The sequence below is a fragment of the Muscardinus avellanarius genome (assembly GCF_963383645.1).
Source record: "Muscardinus avellanarius genome assembly, chromosome: 10".
In the NCBI taxonomy this organism is placed as follows: Eukaryota; Metazoa; Chordata; class Mammalia; order Rodentia; family Gliridae; genus Muscardinus; species Muscardinus avellanarius.
The window spans coordinates 100,850,120-100,871,812 of NC_137796.1; the positions used below are offsets into that span (position 1 = coordinate 100,850,120).

At 46.1% G+C, this 21,693-nt stretch overlaps 1 protein-coding gene across 1 annotated transcript in view; it reads right to left on the reverse strand.

Annotated features, from left to right (window-relative positions):
• Positions 1-3,479: 3,479 nt before the first annotated feature.
• The window catches only part of RRN3 (RRN3 homolog, RNA polymerase I transcription factor), a gene marked incomplete at both ends in the record, with an annotated part of 35,163 nt that continues 16,949 nt past the window's right edge, over positions 3,480-21,693 (reverse strand). The window contains 8 exons of the mRNA XM_080702814.1: positions 3,480-3,662; positions 6,538-6,625; positions 7,895-8,047; positions 11,878-11,986; positions 14,249-14,433; positions 16,383-16,513; positions 18,831-18,961; positions 20,730-20,868. Of these exons, the coding sequence (XP_080558940.1) occupies positions 3,480-3,662; positions 6,538-6,625; positions 7,895-8,047; positions 11,878-11,986; positions 14,249-14,433; positions 16,383-16,513; positions 18,831-18,961; positions 20,730-20,868 (1,119 nt within the window). The remainder of the gene's footprint in view (positions 3,663-6,537; positions 6,626-7,894; positions 8,048-11,877; positions 11,987-14,248; positions 14,434-16,382; positions 16,514-18,830; positions 18,962-20,729; positions 20,869-21,693) is intronic.

Below are 21,693 nucleotides of genomic sequence, written 5' to 3' on the forward strand. Positions count from 1 at the left end.
ACTTGGTGCAATTCCAGAGCCAGTGTCTATCACCTTAATGTACTCCCACGTCACAGGGCTGCAAAAAGCTTATTGTAATTCAAGTAAAATTAAGTCCTAAGTAGGAAGCTCTGGGCCAAGATCAGAGTTTGAATCCAAGGTGACCAATTATCAACTGTGTAATTCTGAGCAAGAGACTTCCCCTGAACTGGTTTTCTCATCTGTAGAATAGGGATGGTAATAGTAATTATCTGTTACTGGACTTAATAAAGACAACCACTTGGGCAGGTTCAAGGCCAGTGTACAGTAACTAAGCAAGATGCTGTTTGAAAAGGCAGGGCTGGGGGTGTAGCTTGGCAAAAAAAAAAAAAAATTACATAGAAACTTGTCAAAGAATCGAAACTGTTATCAATGCAACTATAAAATCCATATGGTCAGCCTGGCGTGGTGGCACACGCTAGTAATCCCTGTGCTTGGGAGGCTGAGAGAGGAGGATCACACAGGTTCGAAGCCAGCCTCAGCCACTTAGCGAGGCTCTCAGCAACTTTGTGAGACCCTGTTTCAAAATAAAATATAAAATAGGTCTGGAAATATTGCCGGGAGGTAGAAAAGCCCCTGGGTTCCACCCCCAGTACCACACACACACACACAGAGATCCATATGGTCAGACTGAAATATAAATCATCTGCACCTCACAATCACCAGGATCAATGTCTAGGTACCTCCCCTGCAGATGGATCTGACTGGGCTCTGATCAAATTGTGTTATGGTGGGCCTGGGATCCTTGGTTTTTCAGAGCTCTCAGGGGGAATCCAGGGCCCAACCAGTCAAGAACCAGCATGATAAGCTGGGGGACCCTGGCCCTTCATTTCCAGTTCACATTCCTGAACTGGCGCCACAGAAGTAAAGTAGAAGAAATGGGAGTTAGCACTGCCTTGAAACGACTTTACCCTGAAAGGACCTCCTGCTTAACTAGCCTCTCACAAGGTAGCCCAAACAGCTATGATTGATTGGCTTATATACATAAAATCCTCAACTCTAAAGTGGTCTTGGAACTCCTGAGTCAAGGGATCAGCCCTCAGCCCCCAGAACGCAAGGACTGTAAGAGCACACACTTGGCTTCAGTTACTCCTGTTTTACAGCTCAAGAGTGAAGCGACAGGTTAGGTGACTTACTTAAGGGCTAAGAGCTAGTTAGAAAAGCAGGTCAACACCAGTGACACTTCCTATCGTCACTAGTCCATCCACACTAGCTAGCCACGTGCAGCTGTTCTTGGGGGTGGGGGGACTAGTAAGGGAATTCTACCTTTATGTATGTATGGTTGTATGTATGGTTGTTTTCTGGTACTGGGGATGGAACCCAAGGGCATTCTACCTCTGAGCTATACCCTCAGCCCTATTTTTTATTCTTTATTTTGAAACAGGGTCCAGAGGATTACAAAGGGCCTAAGTAGCTGAGGCTGTCCATAAATCACGATCTTCCTGTCTCAGCTTCCTAAATGCTGGAATTATAAGCGTGTGAAACCATGCCCGGGTCTGTCTGTGTGCGTGTGTATATATGTGTGTGTGCGTATATATATATATATATATATATATATATATATATATATATATATATATATATATTTTTTTTTTTTTTTTTTTAAATTTGAAATGGCCTCAGTTGCTGTGGTCGGCCTCAAACTTGTAATCCTCCTGTCTCAGTCTCCAAAGTACTGGGGTTACCAGTGTGTTCTACCACACCTGGCCACATGTCTTGGAAGTATTTCTTTGGAGTTCAAGCCTGTCACTCCTTGGGTGGGTGTGCAATGCACACAGAAGCCATCCTCACCAGGCGTGCCATCTATTTGAACACTCCTGCTTCTAGCAGAGGTCTCAGGGACTTTCCACACATCAGTAAAACAAGCACACACAGAGATCCAAAGAACATGTATGTGAGAAGTCTTTATTAAGGTAGCCCCTTACTGACAGAGAAGAATGAAAAGTTCCGGATTAATGATGGGACTGTTTTATTTCCACAATGCATTTGTTTCTCAAACTCCTTTGGTATTAAACAGACTAATGTGTAAATATATTCTACACCATAACCACTTCCTTCCCACACCACCAAGACCCCACTGCTTGTTCACTTCTGTGAATATCATTTCATTGACTTATTTTATCCAGTATACAAAAACCTACGATTTATTCAGCAATTAAAAAGAGAACCTTAAGGTCTTCAAATGACTTTTCACCAAGTCATTTGAAGAAAATCACCAATACCCAAAACTTTTAAAGTAATAAAAAGTTTTTTCCCAAGAAGGTATTTACAGACCAAAATGCAAACTCTACACTGCCATCAGTGTGAGCATACGAGAGCGTACAAAGCCCTAGGAAAGAGGAGCGCTTCATACAAAATACTTGTGATCCAGAAAACATTGTTTGTCCTTAAATAAATACAAGTGGCAGAAAAATAAATAAGCTTAAAGATGACCGTTTTCACAGTGACACAACGAAGCACACACAAGGAACAGTGGGAATACACCTGAGGGTCAAAACAACGGATGGTGCGCTCACACATCTGTCACAAAGCAAGGCTGCCTTAGGCTCCCCTTCAGTGTTGTTATAAAAATACAAAAAAGTGGCTTTCTGGAGCCGAATCTATGATACGCACATCCATTAGACGGAGACTGCAGGTGTAACCAGCCTACCGCTCCATCAAATAACCACTTGATGCTGGCCAAAACTAACTCAGGTAACTGCTGTGAAGGATACTTCCAGTTCTAAGAGGACTTGGGAGTCAAAGGGGTACTGTGGTGTGTCTTAGAGAAGTTTATGCCCACACTCAGTCGACGTGCCTTACACTTACCTACACCTCAAATTTTCTTTTAAATCCATTTCTATACAGCACAAGCACAGTGTCGGATTCTGTTTTTCTAAATGGTCCCTCTTCCCTCGTGGGTTCTGTGACTCTGAGACCTCGGCGACAGCGCCCTCTCAGCATCTCAGCCCAGCTCAGGCGTCTCCCCGCTTCCTTCTACCTTCTCTGCACCCTCCTCAAGTCCTGACACACGCATGCAATTACAGCAGAAAGTACTTAACGCAGCCCAAACAAACACATTCTAGTTAGTTATTCGACAGCATTCATCCTAGAGCATTTTTCACTGAAATCAGACCAACTCTGTGACTGGCTCTGAAAAAAAACCACATTAAAAAGGTCATCTGTTAAAAGAGGCCGTTGCCAGTATTAGAAATTACCAACAATTACGTCAAAAAGCTGCAACACAAAAATGACACACATGAAACAAACAAGCAGTCTTCACCACTTAGGATTAGCCCCACTGTAAAATATTGCACATGATACTCTTTCCTTTCGTCTATAAAGGGAGCCAAAACCAAGCCACATCTGTTCAGACTCCAGATGAAGTCAAGTACAATGCCACCTGCACGTACTCCAGTCTAACGCGACGCCCAATCCAGATGAGCCAGTGCCGAAGGACATGATGGGACGAGCAGCACATCTCAATCACAAATCCTCGACATGAGCGGGGACTGGTCTGGCATGTATAATGCAGGGGGGGAGCCCACACTACTGGAAGGACTCCGGAAATGTGTATCAAAGGAGCTCGGTGTAATCCCGATCACAGTGTCATTCTGGGGCACTTCACCTTTCAAAAAGTCGTCATCTTCATCTTCAACCATTTCCTAAAACAAAACAAAACAAAACAAAAAACAGATTATCAGTAAGATCACAACTGCTGGTGTGAAATGCTTGCAAACATGCACCTTTAATCCCAGCTACTTGGGTACCTGAGGCAGGAGGATTGCTAGAGCTGAGAGTTCAAGACCAGCAACACAGCAAAATCTTGTCTTCAAAATGAGAGGAAAAAAACCGGGCGTGGTGGCAACTGCCTAAAATCCCAGTACTTGGGAGGCTGAGGCAGGAGGGTCACAGGTTTGCAGCCAGCCTCAGCTACTTAGTGAAACCCTCAGCAACTTAGTGAGACCCTGTTTCAAAGCAAAAAATAAAATAAATATGGCTGGGGTAGATCTCAGAGGTAGATTACCCCTGGGTGGTTCAATCCTCAGTACCACAAAAAAGGGGGAAGGGGATTACTTTCTCAGAAATGTGCGATTTCAGTAAGGAAAATATCTTAATTTCAAAAGTTTCCCAATATGCACTTCTTTATTAGGAATACCCCACACAATTACATCACGCTGTAATTGTTTGTCTAAAATTTGATTTTTAAACAGACGTTAAACTCCATGAGGGCAAGTGAGCGTAACACAGCATTCCTGCTCCACATTACAGAGCCTCTGCCTCTAACACAGTGTGACGCCACCATATGCAAAACGCAAAACAAAAAGCTGAAATGTGCTTCCCAATGGTTACTTATTAAAAAAAAAAAAAAAAAAAGCCAGGCGTGGTGGCGCACGCTTGTAATCCCAGCATTCGGGAGGCTGAGACTGGAGGATTGCGGTTTGCAGACAGCCTCAGCTACTAAGCGAGGCCCCTCACGACTGAGTGAGACCCTGTTCCGAAAAACAGAATAAAAATATAGGGCTGGGGGTGTCACTCAGAGGTAGAATGTCCCTAGGTTTTATCCCCGGTACCGCAAAAAAAAAAAAAAAAAAAAAAATAGAGGCTAGGGACGTAGCTCAGTGGTAGAGTACTTGCCTAGTATACCTAAGACCCTGGGCTCTACACGATACGGCAAAAAATAAAAAGGAAACATTAAAGTGGACTTTTGATGTAGAAGACAGTGGCGTTGTTGATTAGGTACTGGATACTAGATACTACTTTCCTTGTTTGGCATTAACTGTCCCAGCTTCAACTAATGGCACTGAAGATGCTACAGATCTGCGTCTTTAACCCACATTCGTGAAGCTCTACAAAATTAATGTAAGCTACTGGGATCGTTTCAAAATAAGGTAACTTGAGATTTTACTTGGTGGTAATGATTAAGTAAGTGGTAAAGAGTTAAGTCAGCTAACTTCCAATTGGCTGTCCCTTCACAAAGTATATGAAGTATCTGGTTATCAAAAATGCAACTCAGCCAGGCGGTGGCGCACGCTTATAATCCCAGCATCTGAGAGGCTGACACAGGAAGATCACGGTTCGTGGACAGCCTCGGCTGCTTAGTGAGGACCTCTGCAACTCAGTGAGACCCTGTTTCCAAATAAAGAATAAAAGAGGGCTGGGGGAGTAGCGCGGAGGTAGAATGCCCCTGGGTTTCATCCCCAGTACCACACACACACACACACACACACGCGCGCACGCACGCAACTCTTTTTCTCCTTTTTTGGCATAAAGGATTTAATCCTGGGGCACTATATCCCCAACTCTTTTTTTTTTTTTTTGCTACACCCCCAGCCCTATTTTTTATTCTTAGTTTTCAAACAGTGTCTTACTGAGTTGCACAGGGCCTAAGTAGCTGAGGCTTTCCTTGAACTGTGATCCTCTTGTCTCAGCCTCCCAAATGCTAGGATTACATGCATGTGTCACCATGCCCAGCTCCAACTCTATTTATTTATTGCAACAAGGTCTCAGGCATGCAGGCAGTGGCACAAGCCTATAATCTGTAATAAAAATGCCAGGCGTGGTGGCGCACGCTTGGAATCCCCGCGCTTGGGAGGCAGAGACAGGAGGATCGTGCAGGTTGGAAGCCAGCTGCGCTGGCATAAGAGAATATATAAATATAAAAATATAAAATAGGTCTGGGAGTGTAGCCCGGAGATAGAAGGGCTTCCAGGAACCCCAGTACCACCAAAAAAAAAAAAAAAAAAAAAAAAAAGGGTCAAGGGCACAACTCAAGGGAGACTCCTGGGTTCTGTCCAAAAGAAAAAGAGAGTGAGGGAAGCAAAGGGGCATGGAAGTGGGGAGTAGGAGGAACTTACTGGTTCTGGCCTCAACCCTAAAAGCCACGCTTGCACCCAGCATTTGGAAGGCTAAGACTAGAGGACTGTGGTTTGCAGACAGCCTCAGCTACTTAGTGGAGCCCTTTGCAACTCATTGAGACCATGTTTCAAAATAAAGAATAAAAAATAGGACTCGAAAAGCTGGGCATGGCGGCGCAGGCTTGTAATCCCAGCATTCGGGAGGCTAAGTCCGAGGATCGTGGTTTGCAGACAGCCTCAGCTACTTAGTGATGCCCTCTGCAACTCAGTGAGACCCGGTTTCAAAATAAAGAATAAAAAGAATAGGGCAGGAGGGGTGTAGTTCAGAGGTCAAATGCCCCTGGGTTCCACCTCCAGACCCACGCCAAAAAAAAAAAAGGCTGGGTTTGTAGTAGAGGTAGAACACCCCTGGGCTTCATCCCCAATACTGGGGCGGGGGGCGGGGGGCGGGGGGAGAAGATCCTCCTGTCTCAGCCTTCCAAGTAGTAGGATTACTACAGGCATGGGCTACCATGCTCAGCTACAAGTCTTAACAATTTAAGGACATAACCCAGGCCTGGGCTTTAATAAAGGCAGAAAAATAAAACGCACTTTATGAAGTGCAGCAGTGCTATTTGTTACTTGGTGGTGACCTACAACGGCAAGCGAGATCCCCAGAAAGCGCACCCGTTCCTAGCTTTACCTTTCTGACGGGCTTCTTAAGCTCCTGAAGCTCCTCAGCACTCAGGTCTTCCCATATCTGATAAATAGGATCGATGAGTTTCTTGGACCTGCCAACAAAGAGCACATTTCAGTCAAGTTAAATGCTTTAGCAAAAGTGGAAAACACATTCTTTTCTCATGAGATCCATTTCCCAAAACCAAGAGGTAGAGACTATGGCTCAAATATGAAAAAGTTCATAGGCTCAGAGGATAGAATCGTACACTTTCTCATATTCTAAGGGAAATTCTTTTTTTTTTTCCTGTACTGGTAATTGAACAAGCATTTTATCTCTGAGCTATACCCCTATCCCTTTTTATTTATTTTGAAATGGTCTCACTAGGTTGCTGAGGCTGTCCTTGAACCTGTGATCCTCCTGTCTCAGCCTCCCATGTACTGGGATTACATGTGTGCGCCACCACACCCAGCTAAGTGAAGTTTTTTCTTCTATTTTGCAGTACTAAGAATGGAACCCAGGGGCATTCTATTTCCGAGCTACACCCCCAGCCATATTGTTTATTCTTTATTTTGAAACAGGGTCTCACTGAGTTGCAGAGGGCCTCACTAAGTAGCTGAGGCGATCTGCGAACCACCATCCTCGTGTCTCAGCCTCTCGAGTGCTGGGATGACCAGCGTGCGCCACCGCGCCCGGCTATGAAGTTTAAACTCTACAGTGATAACAACATGTAGCATATTCAAGTGAAAACTAAACGGTAATATTCTGGAACTCCTTTTTTTATATTCCTACAGTAACCTGCTAAAAAGTAAGTCTAGGAAAACCAACAATCTGGTGTCAGTCAACCAAGACTTGGGTTTAGGGGACCAGACAATCCCAGATGGTTGTACCACTAGCTAGGAAATGTGTAAGAAACAATAGCTCCTGCTTCCTTATACAAATGCAGAGTTACTCTGGCTTGGTGGTTTCCAGAGTAACCCATCTAGATAAAGCACGTGGCTATTTATCCTGCATGAGATGTGGTTTCTGGAGAAAGACCAGTCAGCAGGAAAGGATAAGCCCAGAAAAAGCAGCACCTCCCCAGCCTGATGCCCTTGGCCCCAGCCCCTTCTATGCCTAACCAACCAGTGTAAAGAAATCAAAAGTACAACACAAAGTCCCTGGTGTCCCTCTAGGCGCCTACCGAGGTAAAAACCTACAGACCCAGGTGCCTGCAGACACGCCCAAGCCCTGCAGGTGTCCTCTACGTGGGGTCTGTGGAGTGTGTGCGAGGCTAGCATCGAGGAAGGACCGCCTACGACAGGCAACCCTCACCCAACCTCAAGGAGAGCAAGTCTCTCTGCCCGACATTACCTCCACCCAGGGTCTACTCGAGAGGACCTACCGCTTCAGCACGCAGGGATCGAACGGGAAGAAGGTATCCAGGGGGTTCGTGCAGGTCTGCACTGAGTCCCCTCCCGCTGTGCTTCTAATAACTGGCAGCATCTGGCGATTATTCCTCTCAATGATGGTGTAGCAGAAAACAAGCTGGTATTTACTGTCAACAACAAAACCAACAGCCAAGGTATGAACATGCTGGGATCACTCTTGCACAGACGTGACACATGGGACAATTCTTTTTTTTTTTCTTTGCAGAAATGGGGATCAAACCCAGGGGCATTCTACTATCATGCTACACCCCCAGTCCTATTTTTTATTCTCTATTTTGAGACAAGGTCTTACTAAATTGTGGTAGGCCTCATAAGTAGCTGAGGCTGGCCGAAAACCTGCAATCCTCTTGTCTCAGCCTCCCAAGTACTGGGATTACAACCCCAAGTACTGGGATTACAATTTTGCATCACCACACCCAGCTCACATGTGACAGCTCTTTTTTTTTTTTTTTTGCAGTACTGGGGATGGAACCCAGGGGCATTCTACCTCCAAGCTACACCCCTAGCCCTATTTTTTTTTATTCTTTATTTTGAAACAGGGTATCACTGAGTTACAAAGGGCCTCACTAAGTAGCTGAGGCTGTCCCTGAACCGCGATCCTCCTGTCTCAGCCTACTAAATGCTGGGATTACAAGCGTGCGCCACCACACCCGGCAGTGACAGTTCTAATAACCACAAGGTATTAAGACCATTAGTGAGTGCAAGAAAAAAAACACAAATAAGGACGCAACACTTTTAGGGTATAGTTCTTTGTACTATTTACCAGTGTGGTAAGAAGAAAACCATCACTTAGAATATAAAATTTGGCATAATTAGATTAATGAAAAGTTAACCACACACACACAACAATAATAAAAGGGGGTTGGTGAAAAGGGGATTCCAGGAGTTATTGACAGGAAATATCAACTGGTGATGAACAGACTTGGATACTTGAAAAATCAGGAAAGCAGGTGTGGTGGCACGCGCTTGTAATCCCAGCATTTGGGAGGCTGAGACAGGAGGACTGCAATTCATGGACATCCTCAGCTACTTAGTGAGGCCCTCTACAACTCAGTGAGATCCTGTTTCAAAATAAGAAACAAAAAACATAGGGCTGTGGAGCTGGGTGTGGTGGCACATGCTTGTGTGCTTTAGGAGGCTGAGTCAGGAGGATCGGTTTGCAGACAGCCTCAACTACTTAGCAAGGCCCTCCGCACTTTGAAACAGTGAGAACCTGTTTCAAAAATAAAAGAATAAAAAATAGGGTGGGACTGCAGCTCAGAGGTAGCATGCCCCTGGATTCCATCCCCAGTACCACAAAAAAAGAAAGAAAAATTACGTCTTTACTGAAAGAGAGATAGACATGGAGTTGACCGAGTCATGATCTCAAAAACCGTTGGAGAAGCTAGGTGTGATGGTGCACACTTGTAATCCTAGTTCTCGGGAGGCTGAGAGAGGAGGATTGCAAGTTCAAGCAGTGAGACTCTCATCAACCTAGCAAGACCCTGTTTCAAAATAAAAATAAAATCAGGCTGCTGGTGTAGCTCAGAGGTAGAATGCTCCCAGGTTCAATCTCCAGCACCGCCAAAACTAAATAAATAAAGGAATAAAGGAAAGCCTGGCAGAGGCACAGGCACAGGAGGAGGATGGTGAGGCGTGAACTCTCATCAGCCCGTCCATCTCCCTGGCCCTCTCTGGCTCGCCGTCGCTGCAGGGCCTCTGCAGGGAGGAGCTGCTCATTCTGCCCTCTCTGCTCCCACCCGCCCCACCCTGTGCATTCAGGTCTTTGCTCCCAGGCCCTCAGGTCACTGCTGCGACTTTAAGCCGCACACTCCTCTCTGTTCCAGGAGCCTAGGACTTCTGGTTCCCTCCTGCGAGTGTAGTCAGCAAGTTCTGCACGGCCTGAGATCCAGATCTGCACTGGGGGGTGACAGGCGGTACAAAGCTAGACCCCGGAGCACACGTGCATGAGCCTGGAATCCCAGGGCCTGCGAGGCTGGAGCAGATTCGAGGTCAGCACCAGCGACTCAGTAAGGCCCTCAGCAACTTAGACCCTGTTTCAAAATAAAAACTAGGGCTGGGGGTGTAGCTCAGGGGCCAAAGGTCAAGGGCCATCTTAGATTGTACACTGAGATTATCATCCTGGACCAGCTTAGCCTGAATACAGGGTATTTGGCTGAGCAGTTTGTCCACAAGTGGACAAATTCCAAGGGGCCTGGTGTAATCTGAGGTGCAGTCTTTGATGTCGTCTCTACCCAGTAATGGCCAATCCCTCCTTCCTCCAAGCTTGCCACATGCCTGCAGCACTGATCGTTACTGTAACCCGTGACGACTGTTAGCTTCAGTGTCTGGCTAGCTTTTATGATGTCTTGTCTAAAGTTTCTATAAAAGTAAGGTGCTGGCTACAGATGGGCAGGAGAACTGTCATCTGTCTCCTCCCTGACCCTCTAATTATTAAATTCTCTAAAAAATTATTTTACCAGGCTGTGTGTCCTCGTGGAGAAAGACTAGTGTCGAGGAGCTGCCCTAGAGCAGTGACCTCCCATGGCAGGAACCATGGACAATTATGAGGGGCCCTCCACGGCGGGACTGTGGAGTAAGCAGCACCCGCCAGGGCCATCAACAGGAGAACACCCCCGGCCCAAGCCCAGCACAAAACCCTAGACACAGACCTTTATTTCACCCCATGCTCAGCCACACACCCGTCCTCTTCAGCTGCAGACGTCAACCCCAAATGCACACGATCAGGTGCAGCCCCTGCACTCGATAGGGGCGCCGCCTCCACTTGGCTTCCTGCCCTCAGCAACGGGCAGAAACCCTGCACCCACTTCACACTACTACTGACTGGTGTGGGGGGGTCCTTTTCTAAGCCAATTACTGTTTTTTCTTCTTTCCTTTTTCATTGTTTTTTCTTTCAGTGCTACCATAGATGGAACCCAGGGCAGGGCACTTGCCAAACAAGCTCTGCCACCGAAGCACACTCCCGCCCCACTATCACTTTGAGATTTCAGAGGAAATAGTATACTAGCAGAGGAGAATTAAGAGTGTAAATGAGAGTAGAAAGTGGGTACAGAGGACTGAGGGATGTCAACAGAAGGGTCGTAACTGCTGAACAACTTCAGCTGCCATCCTGGAGAACAGCCTACTGAGATGCCCAAAGTCTAAATCATTTTACGTCGAGGCAGCCACTTGTGACGGTTACAAGGAGCCAGACATGGCATTTATGCCATGTCCTGTCATGATGCGTCGCGCTGGCACGGAGGATGGCCCCAGGGCCTGGCACGTGCTCTGCAAGCGCTCTAGATGGAGCGGTCCCCAGCCCCACTGCCTGCATTTACAGCTCAGCTCTGCGGTCAGCTATGACTTCAGAGGAGACCTAATCCTCTGCGCCTCCATCTCCACACTTATACAGGGTGATAATACTGCCACAGGGTGGCATCAGGACTGAGTCTGTCTGGCATGCTCAGAACTAAGCCCAGCACAGTAACGGGCATGTATTAGCTTCGGCTACGAGGACTGACACTGTACAGTCCTTTTCTAAAGCAGTCTCATACTGTGTGTGTGTGTGTGTGTGTGTGTGTGTGTGTGTGTGTGTGAGAGAGAGAGAGAGAGAGAGAGAGAGAGACAGACAGACAGACAGACAGACACACACACACACACACACACACAGAGACAAATACTCGAGACTGAACCCAAGGACATTCTACCTCCGAGCTATACCTAAAGCCCTTTTCCATTTTGTTTTGAAACAGGGCCTCACTTGGTGGTTACAGGTCTCACTAAATTGCTGAGGCTGTCCACAAGCTTGCGATCCTCCTGTCTCAGGAGACCCTGATTCCAAATAAGAAATAAAATCAGGCTGGGGTATAACTCAGAGGTAGAATGCCTCTGGGTCAATCCCCAATACCACACACTCACAAAAAAAGAGCTTCCACAAAAGAAAGTACAAACAACTTACTTTGTGATAGCAGCAAAGAAGTTAACCACTGAGGGCAGGCAAATCTTCAGAGGGTTTAGCTGACTCATCACGATACGTTCAAAATTTAGACTCTGAAGATACCTCAAACCTGTGATTTAAGAAAAAAAAAAGGATTTTTTAAAAGGTAGAAATATAGGCCGGGCGTGGTGCCACACGCTTGTAATCCCCGCGCTTGGGAGGTGGAGACAGGAGGAATGCACAGGTTCGAAGCCAGGCTTGCTGGCTGAAGAGACCCTGTTTCCAAATAAAAAAAATATAAAAATAGATCTGGGAGTGTAGCCCGGAGGTAGAAGGGTTCCATCCCCAGTACAAAAAAAAAAAAAAAAAAAAAGGTAGAAATATAATTAAAACATGTAAGATATCTTTTTTTGGTGGTAATGGTAATTGAACCCAAGGAGAGTATATCATCTACACTGCCAGCCATATTTTACTTTTCACTTTGAAAGAGGGTCTCATTAAATTGCTGAAGCCCTTACCAAGTTGCTGAGGCTGACCTCAAACCTCTGATCTTCCTGTCTCAGCCTCCCAAATACAAGGATTACAGGCGTGTACTATGCCTGGCTTTTCTTTTTTTTAATTCTTTTTTGTTAAAGTCTTACTAAGTTACCTCACATTGGCCTCATACCTTCAATCCTCCTATCTCATCCTCCCTAGTACTGGGATCACAGGTGTGCGCCACTACACCCAGCTAAGATATCTTTAAAAGCACAAATTCTAACCAGGCATGGTGATGCATGCATGTAATCCCAGTGCTTGAGAGGCTGGGACAGGAGGATCACAGGATCAAAGGTAGCCTCAGCCACTGGGTGAGGCTCTTAGCAACTTAGCCCTGTTTCTTAATAAAAAATAAAATAAGGATCAGGAATAGCCCAGAAGTATAAGGTTCCTAACCATCCCCAGCATCGCATCACACACACACACACACACACACACACACACACACACACACACAGCATAAATTTTCATACATATTCTCTTACTCCCCCACCTCCCATGGGACTGGGAACTGAACCCAGGGGTGCTCTACCATTAAGCTATATCCTACACCCTTTTAATATTTTATTATAAGACAAGAGTCTAAGTTGCCCAGGCTAGTCCGGAATTTACAATCCTTCTGCCTCAACCTAGCTAATTGTTGGGATTATAGGTGTGCCACCACACCCAGCTAAATTAGCATACATTATAAAAACAGTTTAGGGCTGGGAGTATAGCTCAGTGGTGAGAGTATATGCTTATTATGAGCAAAACCCTGGGTTCAACCCCCAGTACTCAAAAATAAAACAATTTTTAAAGTTATCTGTAGAAAAGCTTTAAAGGCCCATGTAGACAGTTGCACAACACACAACCCACAAGAATGTCACTCGGCTATCTGCGTTTGCTTAAAGACCAAGGTTATATGACAGTCTGAGCCATGTGTGGTGGCGTACAGGTGGTAACCCCAGTACCTGGGAGGCTGAGACAGGAGGATCACAGGTTCAAAGCCAGCCCCAGCAATATACCAAGACTCTCAACAACCTAGCGAGGCCCTGTTTCAAAGCAGAAAAATGCTGAAAGTGTAGCTCAGAATGTCCCAGCATTCCATCCCCAGAACCCCCCTCAAAAAGAACTAGGAGAATGTGGGGCAGGTGCCCCGGCATCTCGTAGGTGGAGGGAGGTGCAGGAGGTAGGAGGAGGCTGCTGAAATGCACGAGACAACACCTCGCAGTGACTGTCCAGCCCCAGATGTCAACAGTGCCAAGGCAGAGAAGCCCTGGACAGTGGGAACAGCTATACAACTATCTGGAACTTTCAGAGAGAAATAATGTAATCTTCTGTAATGATATTGTCCTTGGCAACTCCCTTCAACAAAAAATACATTAAATTAGGTTTCATGCGGTAGTTATAAATAATGCTTTGGAATGAGCACATCTGAAGATGGGCGAGGTGACGCCTAGGTCTTCAGACAGGAGCGTAATCACCGATGACCTCAGAGCTGCCTCCCTCCTGCCAGCGAGCACAGGTCTCGGGCGCAGGCCTCCCCGGCTTTGGCCTCCCATGTGGGCTGGAGCAGGGCGGGCAGGCGCTCTGAAGTCCTCTGCGCCTGGCGCCCTGCCTCGGCTCTGAGGCTGGCCTCGCACTTACTCTCAGGAGCAGGGGTCTCACCCTCAAAACCACGGACAGTGACAAGGGAGGCTTCAAAGGCTTCTAGAGTCCTCTGAGCTGCTTGGAATTCCTTGTCAAAGTGTGCGCGCATGTGCAGCTCCAGAACCCATAGTTTTCATCAAAGTCTTAAAAAAGTAAAGAGCTGCATCAAAGACTGAAGAGCGCACTAAGGAAATCGAGTGCGAGACCGTCGGTCCTGCACACTGACCTTCCCTCAGGTTTCCACTTAGAAGCTGCTTGTGTTTAAACACAACAGTGTAGAACACAGCCTGGCAGGCTGCGTAGAATGGTCCGTGGAGCGCGACATCACAGAAAGCCTTCGTTCCTGAGTCCTGGTTATTAAGGTATATGTGCAGCCAGTTAACCAAAAGATCCAGGCACGACTTCACAGTACTGGAGAGAAGGAGAGTTCAAGTCAGTGTTATCTACTTCAGGACAAAACTAGACTAATAAAACACACAACTGCCATTCATTACACACAATGAGAAGTTCACAGGTTTCGCAAACACGGGCGTGGCAGAGCTTGCCTGGCATGTCCGAGGCCCTGAGCTCCAGCTGGGCATGAGGGCAGGGTGAGCCATGGGCAGGGACTCAAAGAACAGGTGGTCGAAAGGTAACCTGCCAGTTACAAGATGGAAGAACACCTACCTTCTAGAAAAAACAGGAAGTTCCCTAACAATGTCCAAAGGGACGGAGGATGGTTTCTCCTACTTAACTCAGAAAGGATTCTCAAGATGGGCTCCCAGCCCATTTCGTGATGTGGCCAAAGAACTGCGCATAATTATCAACATCTCATAAGAGAAAGACAACCAGAGGATTCAGTATTCCCCATGGGATTTTTATTTTTATTTATTTTTATTTATTTTATTTTATTCTATTTTTTTTTTTTTTTTTGCAGTACTGGGGATGGAACCCAGGGGCATTCTACCTCCAAGACACACCCCCCAGCTCTATTTTCTTTTTTTATTCTTTATTTTGAAACAGGGTCTCACTGAGCTGCAAAGGAGGCGAAGTAGCTGAGGCTGTCTGCAAACTGTAATCCTCCTGTCTCCGCCTCCCAAGTGCTGGTATCACAAGCGTGCACCACCACGCCTGGCCTCCCTATGGGATCTGATGGACCACCATGGCCACTTGGAGTGGTGCACACACTTGTGTGTGGCTCACAGGTAGAGCATCCCCCACCCTGGTTTCAATTCCTAGTACAAAAAAAAGCTGTCATGGTGGCACACACTTGTAATTCTAGTACTGGGGAGGATGAGACAGGAGGATCGCAGGTTAGAGGACAGCCTCAGCTAGTAGCAAGACTCTCCTCAACCTAGCGAGATCCTGCTTCAAAATAATAAATTAGGGCTGAAGGTGTAGCTTAGAAGTTGAATGCTCCTGGGTTCAATCCTAAAAACCACCCAGTCCTCTGACCAATGCTGTACGCATGGTTGCTTTGGTGCTAGAGAAGGCACCCTCGCCTCAAGATGACCTCGCACGTCACCTGAAGAAGCTAGCCTCCTACATATGTCCTCGTATTGCTTTTTAAAAATAATTTTGGCGCTGGAGATTGAACCTAAGGCCTCCACACATGGTAAGCGCATATTCTATCATTAAGCTACATTCCCAGCCTTTTCTATTATCTTCCTTTTTTTTTTTTTTTTTGTACTTGGGATTGAACCCTGAGGAGTTCTACTTCTGAGCTACGCTAACCTTTTTGTTTATTTGAAACAGGGTCTTGCTAGGTTCTGAGGCTGGCCTCAAACCTGGGATCCTCCTGTCTCGGCCTTGTTATTATCTTTTAAAGGGTTCTTCTTGCAAATAAAAAATTTAAAAAATCTACCAAAAAAGTCAAAATAGCACACTAAGGTGGGAGTGGTAGCACATAACTGTTATCCCAGAACGTGAGTGGCTGAGCCAGGAGGATCACAGGTTCCTGGCTAGCCTCTGCAACCTCCACAACTCAGTGAGACCTTGTTTATTAAAAAAAAAAAAAAAAAAAATAGGGCTGGGGGTGTGGCTCAGAGATAGAATGCCCTGGGTTCAATCCTCAGCACCACACACACAGGAAGTTACGATGCTATGCCGTCCATGAAGACGAATGGACTTCACGTTCCAATGCGGCCACACAGAGCACAGACAACAAGTCTCGCATGAGTGAGGCTTCACATCTCCAACAGGAGATGCTTCATTCTCAAACTGTTTCCTGGAAATATAAACATCTTGCATAGAGCTGAGAGAACAGATTTTGTTCACTTCAAAGACAGAAAAATAAGAAAGATATTTCTTTAACTTGAAACAATGCTATAATCTTTTTAAAGCATGATATTAAAGAGTACTTGGGAAATTAGGTTACTTACATAAGAGGAATAAATTTAGCTCTTGCCAAAAAGCTCCCAATATAATTTCCAGCAGCTTGCCTGATGATGGCAGGATTATTTGGATCCTGCAATTTTTTCCAGAGATGTTCCAAAAATGCTTCTGCAAATCCCTATAAAAAGAGAAGGTGTTGGGCTGATCTTTTTTAATGCTTAAAATATTCTGGCAGCTGAGAACGGTGATACGTGGCTGTAATCCCAGCAACTGGGAGGCTGAGACAAGAGAATCACAGAAATGAGGCTGGCCCCAGCACTCAGTGAGACCCTGTTTCAAACAAAAAAATAAAAGGGGCTGGGGGTACAGATCAGAGGTAGAATGCTCTTGTGTATGACCCCAATATCAAAAGAAAAAAGAAAAAAGAGAGCCAGGGTGGCACAGATTTGTTCATCCCATTACTCGAGAGATTGGGACAGGAGGAGAGCGGGTTCATGGCCAGCTTTAGCAACTTAATGAGACCCTTTACAACTTACACCATTTCCAAATAAAAAATAAAATAGAGCTGAAGGTGTAGCTCAGAGGTAGAATGCCCCTGGGTACAAACCCCAGTACCACCAAAAAAAAAAAAAAAAAAGAGAGAGAGAGAGGGAGAGTGATTGATTCTGGCTATCAGAACAATCCTCAGATTCTTACTTTACTGATAGCTTTTAAAACCTAACACTACTTTTAACATCCCAGATGTTAAATAATCCCATGTATCCCAAAATCAGCAGAGCATCAAAATCAGATGCTGAGCACTGGGCCTAGAGGGTGAAGCAGGAGGAACACCAGAACCTAGAGAAAGACTGTCTCAACAAAGGAAAAGAGCAACCGGGAGGCGGGGGCCAGGAGGACTAAGACAGGGCTTTGGAATCCGCACACTGTGAAAGCCAAGTGACCCTGAATCCCAGCCAAGAGGGGAAAGTACCAATCAGCACACTCCCTGGAATCACGGGGAAACTCGTTTTGAGTGCAAAGTATCCTTCCTGTCTTGCTGCACACACTGAACTTAACCATACATAGAAATGAAAGTAGGGCTGCTGTTTGATTAATCATGCTAATCATGGAAAAACAGACTGAACTTTGTAGCAAAGGGGCCAAGCGCCAACTCCTCCCAGACAGCGCCTCTCTAAAGCTAGGAACACCCAGGCTTGCGCAGACGCCTTTGAACTTCTTAACCATGACCAAATACGTTCCTGACTGTTCCAGGCAGCTACAAAAGAGCTGCCTTCTGTACCCCCCTCAAAATAAAGCCAAAGCCTAGAGGTTAAAATTCTAGATTAAGCCAGGTGTGGTAGCACATGCCTGTAATCCCAATACTTGGGAGGCTAGGACAGGAGGATCACAGGTTTAAGACCAGCCTCAGCAACCTGGCAGGAATATTTCAAAACAAAAACTTTTTTTAAAAAAGCACTGGGGAAGCCGGGCATGGCAGTGCACGCTTGTAATCCCAGCATTCGGGAGGCTGAGACAGGAGGATCGTGGTTCGCGGACAGCCTCAGCTACTTAGTGAGGCCCTTGCAACTCAGTGAGGCCCTGTTTCAAAATAAAGAATAAAAAGTAGGGATGGGGTGTAGCCTGGAGGCAGAATGCCCCTGGGTTCAATCCTCAATACCGCCAAAAAAAAAAAAAAAAAGAAAGAATAAGGGCTGGAGATGTAGCTCACTGGTAGAGCACCCCAGGGTTCAATCTCTAATACTGAAAAAGAAGGGAAAAAATTGGCTGGAGCTAGGAAAGACTCAACCCTGACAAAGAATAAAGAAAATAGTCCACTATCTCGTAACAAGTTGAATAAAGACTGAACAGAAGGGAAGAGCACCCCCTAGTGACCAAAGGCAGGATGACATCTTCAGAGCTCCCGGATAGGAATGCAATTTTTTTAATGGCACAAGTAAAATAATGAGCTCACAGAAAATAACTCCTCACAGTCTCCCTCAGGACTGAGTGTGTGTGTGTGCGTGTGCGTGTGCGTGTACGTGTGTGTGTGTGTGTGTGTGAATGAGACCGAGGACTGAACCTAAGGACATTTTTTTTTGGTAGTGAGGACTGAACTCAGGTGCACTCTGCCTCCAACATACACCCCCATAATATTTTATTTTTATTTTGAAACACAGTGTCACTAGATTGCTGAGGCTGGCCTCAAACCTGTGATCCTCCTGTTTCAACCTCCCAAGTACTGGGATTACAAGCATGCGCCACCACAGCTGGCTGAACCTAGGGGCATTCTGCCTCTGAACTGCACTCCCCCAACCCTATTTTATTTTTGAAATGGCCTCACTAAATTGCTGAGGACCTCCCTAAGTTACAGAGGCTGGCCTTGAACCTGCAATCCTCCTGTCTCAGCCTCCCAAGTACTGGGAATAGAGGTGTGCACCACCACACTTGGCTCCATGCAGTTTTTAAGGGAATAATTGTGGGCAAAAATAAGAAAATATAGCCACATTTTTACTTACCAATTTGAAGCTACAGAGGTAAAACATGAAAAACTGGACATGGCAGGAGGCATGCGTCGGCAAGAGGAGTTTGTCAAAGATGGCGACAAGATCGCGGTACAAATCCTTTGTTTTGTTATTATCGACCTTACCTAGAGAGGAAATGTGGCATTTCAGTTTCACAAACACTGACTTTCAAGGTACCAGTTTCACTTCCCAAATTTTTTAAATGAACATAATACCATTGATAAACATAGCATCGTCTCAAAGGCTAGGAGTTAAAACAAAATGCTGGATTGCAGGTTTTCCTTTTAATACTCTTATTATATTTTGTTTTTATTACTTTTTTGGTACTGGGGGTTGAACCCAGGAGCACTTTACCTCTGAACTACACTGCTAGCCCTTTTTGAGGTTTTTTGGTGCTGGGCATTAAACCCAAGGGAGTTCTATCTCTGAACTGCACACCCAGATTTACTCAATATTTTATTTTGAAACAGAATCGCAGTAAATTGCTTAAGCTGTTTCAAAGAAAAAAATAAAACCAGGCTGGGGGAATAGCTCAGAGATAAAATGCCCCTGGGTTCAATCCCCAGTATCATACACAAAAAAGCGTCTATCTTCTCCCATCATTTCCAAATCTTCTCTAATCAATACCTACTATGTTTTAAAGAATAAAACAGTTAAAATAGCCAGGCATGCTGGCGCATACTTGTAATCCCAGTACTTGGAAGGCTGAGACAGGTTGATCGCAGGTTTGCAACCAGCCTCAGCAACCCAATGAGACTTGGTTTCAAAATTAAAAAGCTAAGATAAAATAAGGCTAAGGGTATAATGCAGAGACATAATACCTCTGGCATCCCTAGCACCACACACACACACACACACACACACACACACACACACACACACACACACACAGTTAAAGTAAGAGCAGAGTTAACCAGATTCAAAGTCCTTACACTTTATTTTTTTATGGTACTTGGGGATTGAACCTCTGAGCTTCAAGCTGAGTAACTACAAGCTCATTCTTGAGTCTTAGCAAGGTTAATGGGCGAATACTATTGGCTCATGGTAAATTCTCCAGATTGTTTCATGAGGGCAGGAAGCCCTGGACAGTATAGCCCCTGCATCTGACACAATGGCACCAAGAAAAGACACTGTGCACACACAGCCTGGACCGCTACCCTCCACACGATGCCCACTTCATTCTTTATTTTGCGGGTCTGGGGATGGAGCTCAGGGGCATTCAACCTCTGAGCTACACCCCCTGCCCTATTTTTTTAGTTTGTTTTTGGTGGGTTTTTTTTGGCGGTACTGGGGTTCCTGGAAGCCCTTCTACCTCCGGGCTACACTCCCAGACCTATTTTTAATTTTTTTTTTTTTTTAATTTGGAAACAGGGTCTCCTAAGCCAGCACGCGCGGCTGGCTTCGAACCTGCGCGATCCTCCTGTCTCTGCCTCCCAAGTGCGGGGATTACAAGCGTGCGCCACCACGCCCGGCATAGTCTTTATTCTGAAACAGGGTCTCACTGAGTTGCAGAGGGCCTCACTAGGTAGCTGAGGCTGTCCACGAGCCACGATCCTCCAGTCTCAGCCTCCCGAATGCTGGGATTACAAGCGTGCGCCACCACGCCCGGCTCCACTTCATTCTTAAAGGTCTCGAACAACCTGAGTGTAATCTGACCTCTGCCTAAGACTGGTACAGTGAAAAGAGCAGGGGCTGTGCAAAGCAATGGAACCGAGTCTTACCCTACCTAGCCCCACATTTCCAAGCTATGCGACAACGGCAAGTAAACTTTTTCTCTCTAATCTTTTCAAATCCGATACGTGAGTGACTTTCACGGGATCATTGTACTACACAAATGGAAGGACAACGCCCAGCAGAGCCAGGAGCGTTAGCTGGCGCATCCTCGGCCGTTACCATCCACGCAGCAGACGTCCTTGATGTAGGACAAGAGCAAGGACAGCAGGACGTCCAGGCGCTCAGCCATGGGGTGGGCCATCTGACCGAGCTGCGCAGCGTCGGCCTTCGCTTCACGTTCGGCTTCTTCGTCTTCATCCTTAGAAGTAGAAATTGACGTTTTGAAAACTCAGTGAAAGTGCTTCTAGAGGAAAATTACACAGACAACTTCCTAGGCGGGGACTCTCGTTCAGGAAGGTTAATCAGAAACACTTGTGGGGCTTAAAATAAAAGCACAGGAGGCGAGCACGGTGGCCCTCCCACACCCGTAATCTCAGGACTTGGGAGGCTGAGACGGGAGGATCGTAGGATGGAGGCCAGCCCCAGAGACTTCGCAAGACCGCAGCAACTCAGCACCTTCTGTTTCAAAATAAAAAGGGACCCACCAAGTGCTGTCTGCATGCCGCGATCGCTCTGAACCACATTATGATGTGCGACTACGATGCACCAATAAAAGCACAGGAAACAAAAGATAAGCAGGAGCTGGGCCTGGTGATGCACGCTTGTGATCCCAGGACTTGGGAGCCAGAGATAGGAGGATCGCAGGTTCATGGCCAGCCTCACCCACTTAGTGAGGTGCTCTGCAACTTAGTAAGACCCTGTTTCAAAATAAAGAATAGAAATAGGGCTGGGGGCTGAGCATGGTGGCACATGCTTGTAATCCCAGTACTTGGGAGACTGAGACAGGAGGATAGCAGGTTTGAAACCAGTTTCAGCTACTTAAATGAGGCTCTCAGCAACTTAGTGAAGACCCTGTTTCCAAATAAAATATAAAACAGGTCACTGGGCGTGGTGGCACATGCTTGTAATCCCCGCACTTGGGAGGCTGAGACAGGAGAATCGCACAGGTTTGAACCCAGCCTCAGCTTCTTAGTGAGGCTCTCAGCAACGTAGTGAGACCCTATTTCCAAATAAAATATAAAAA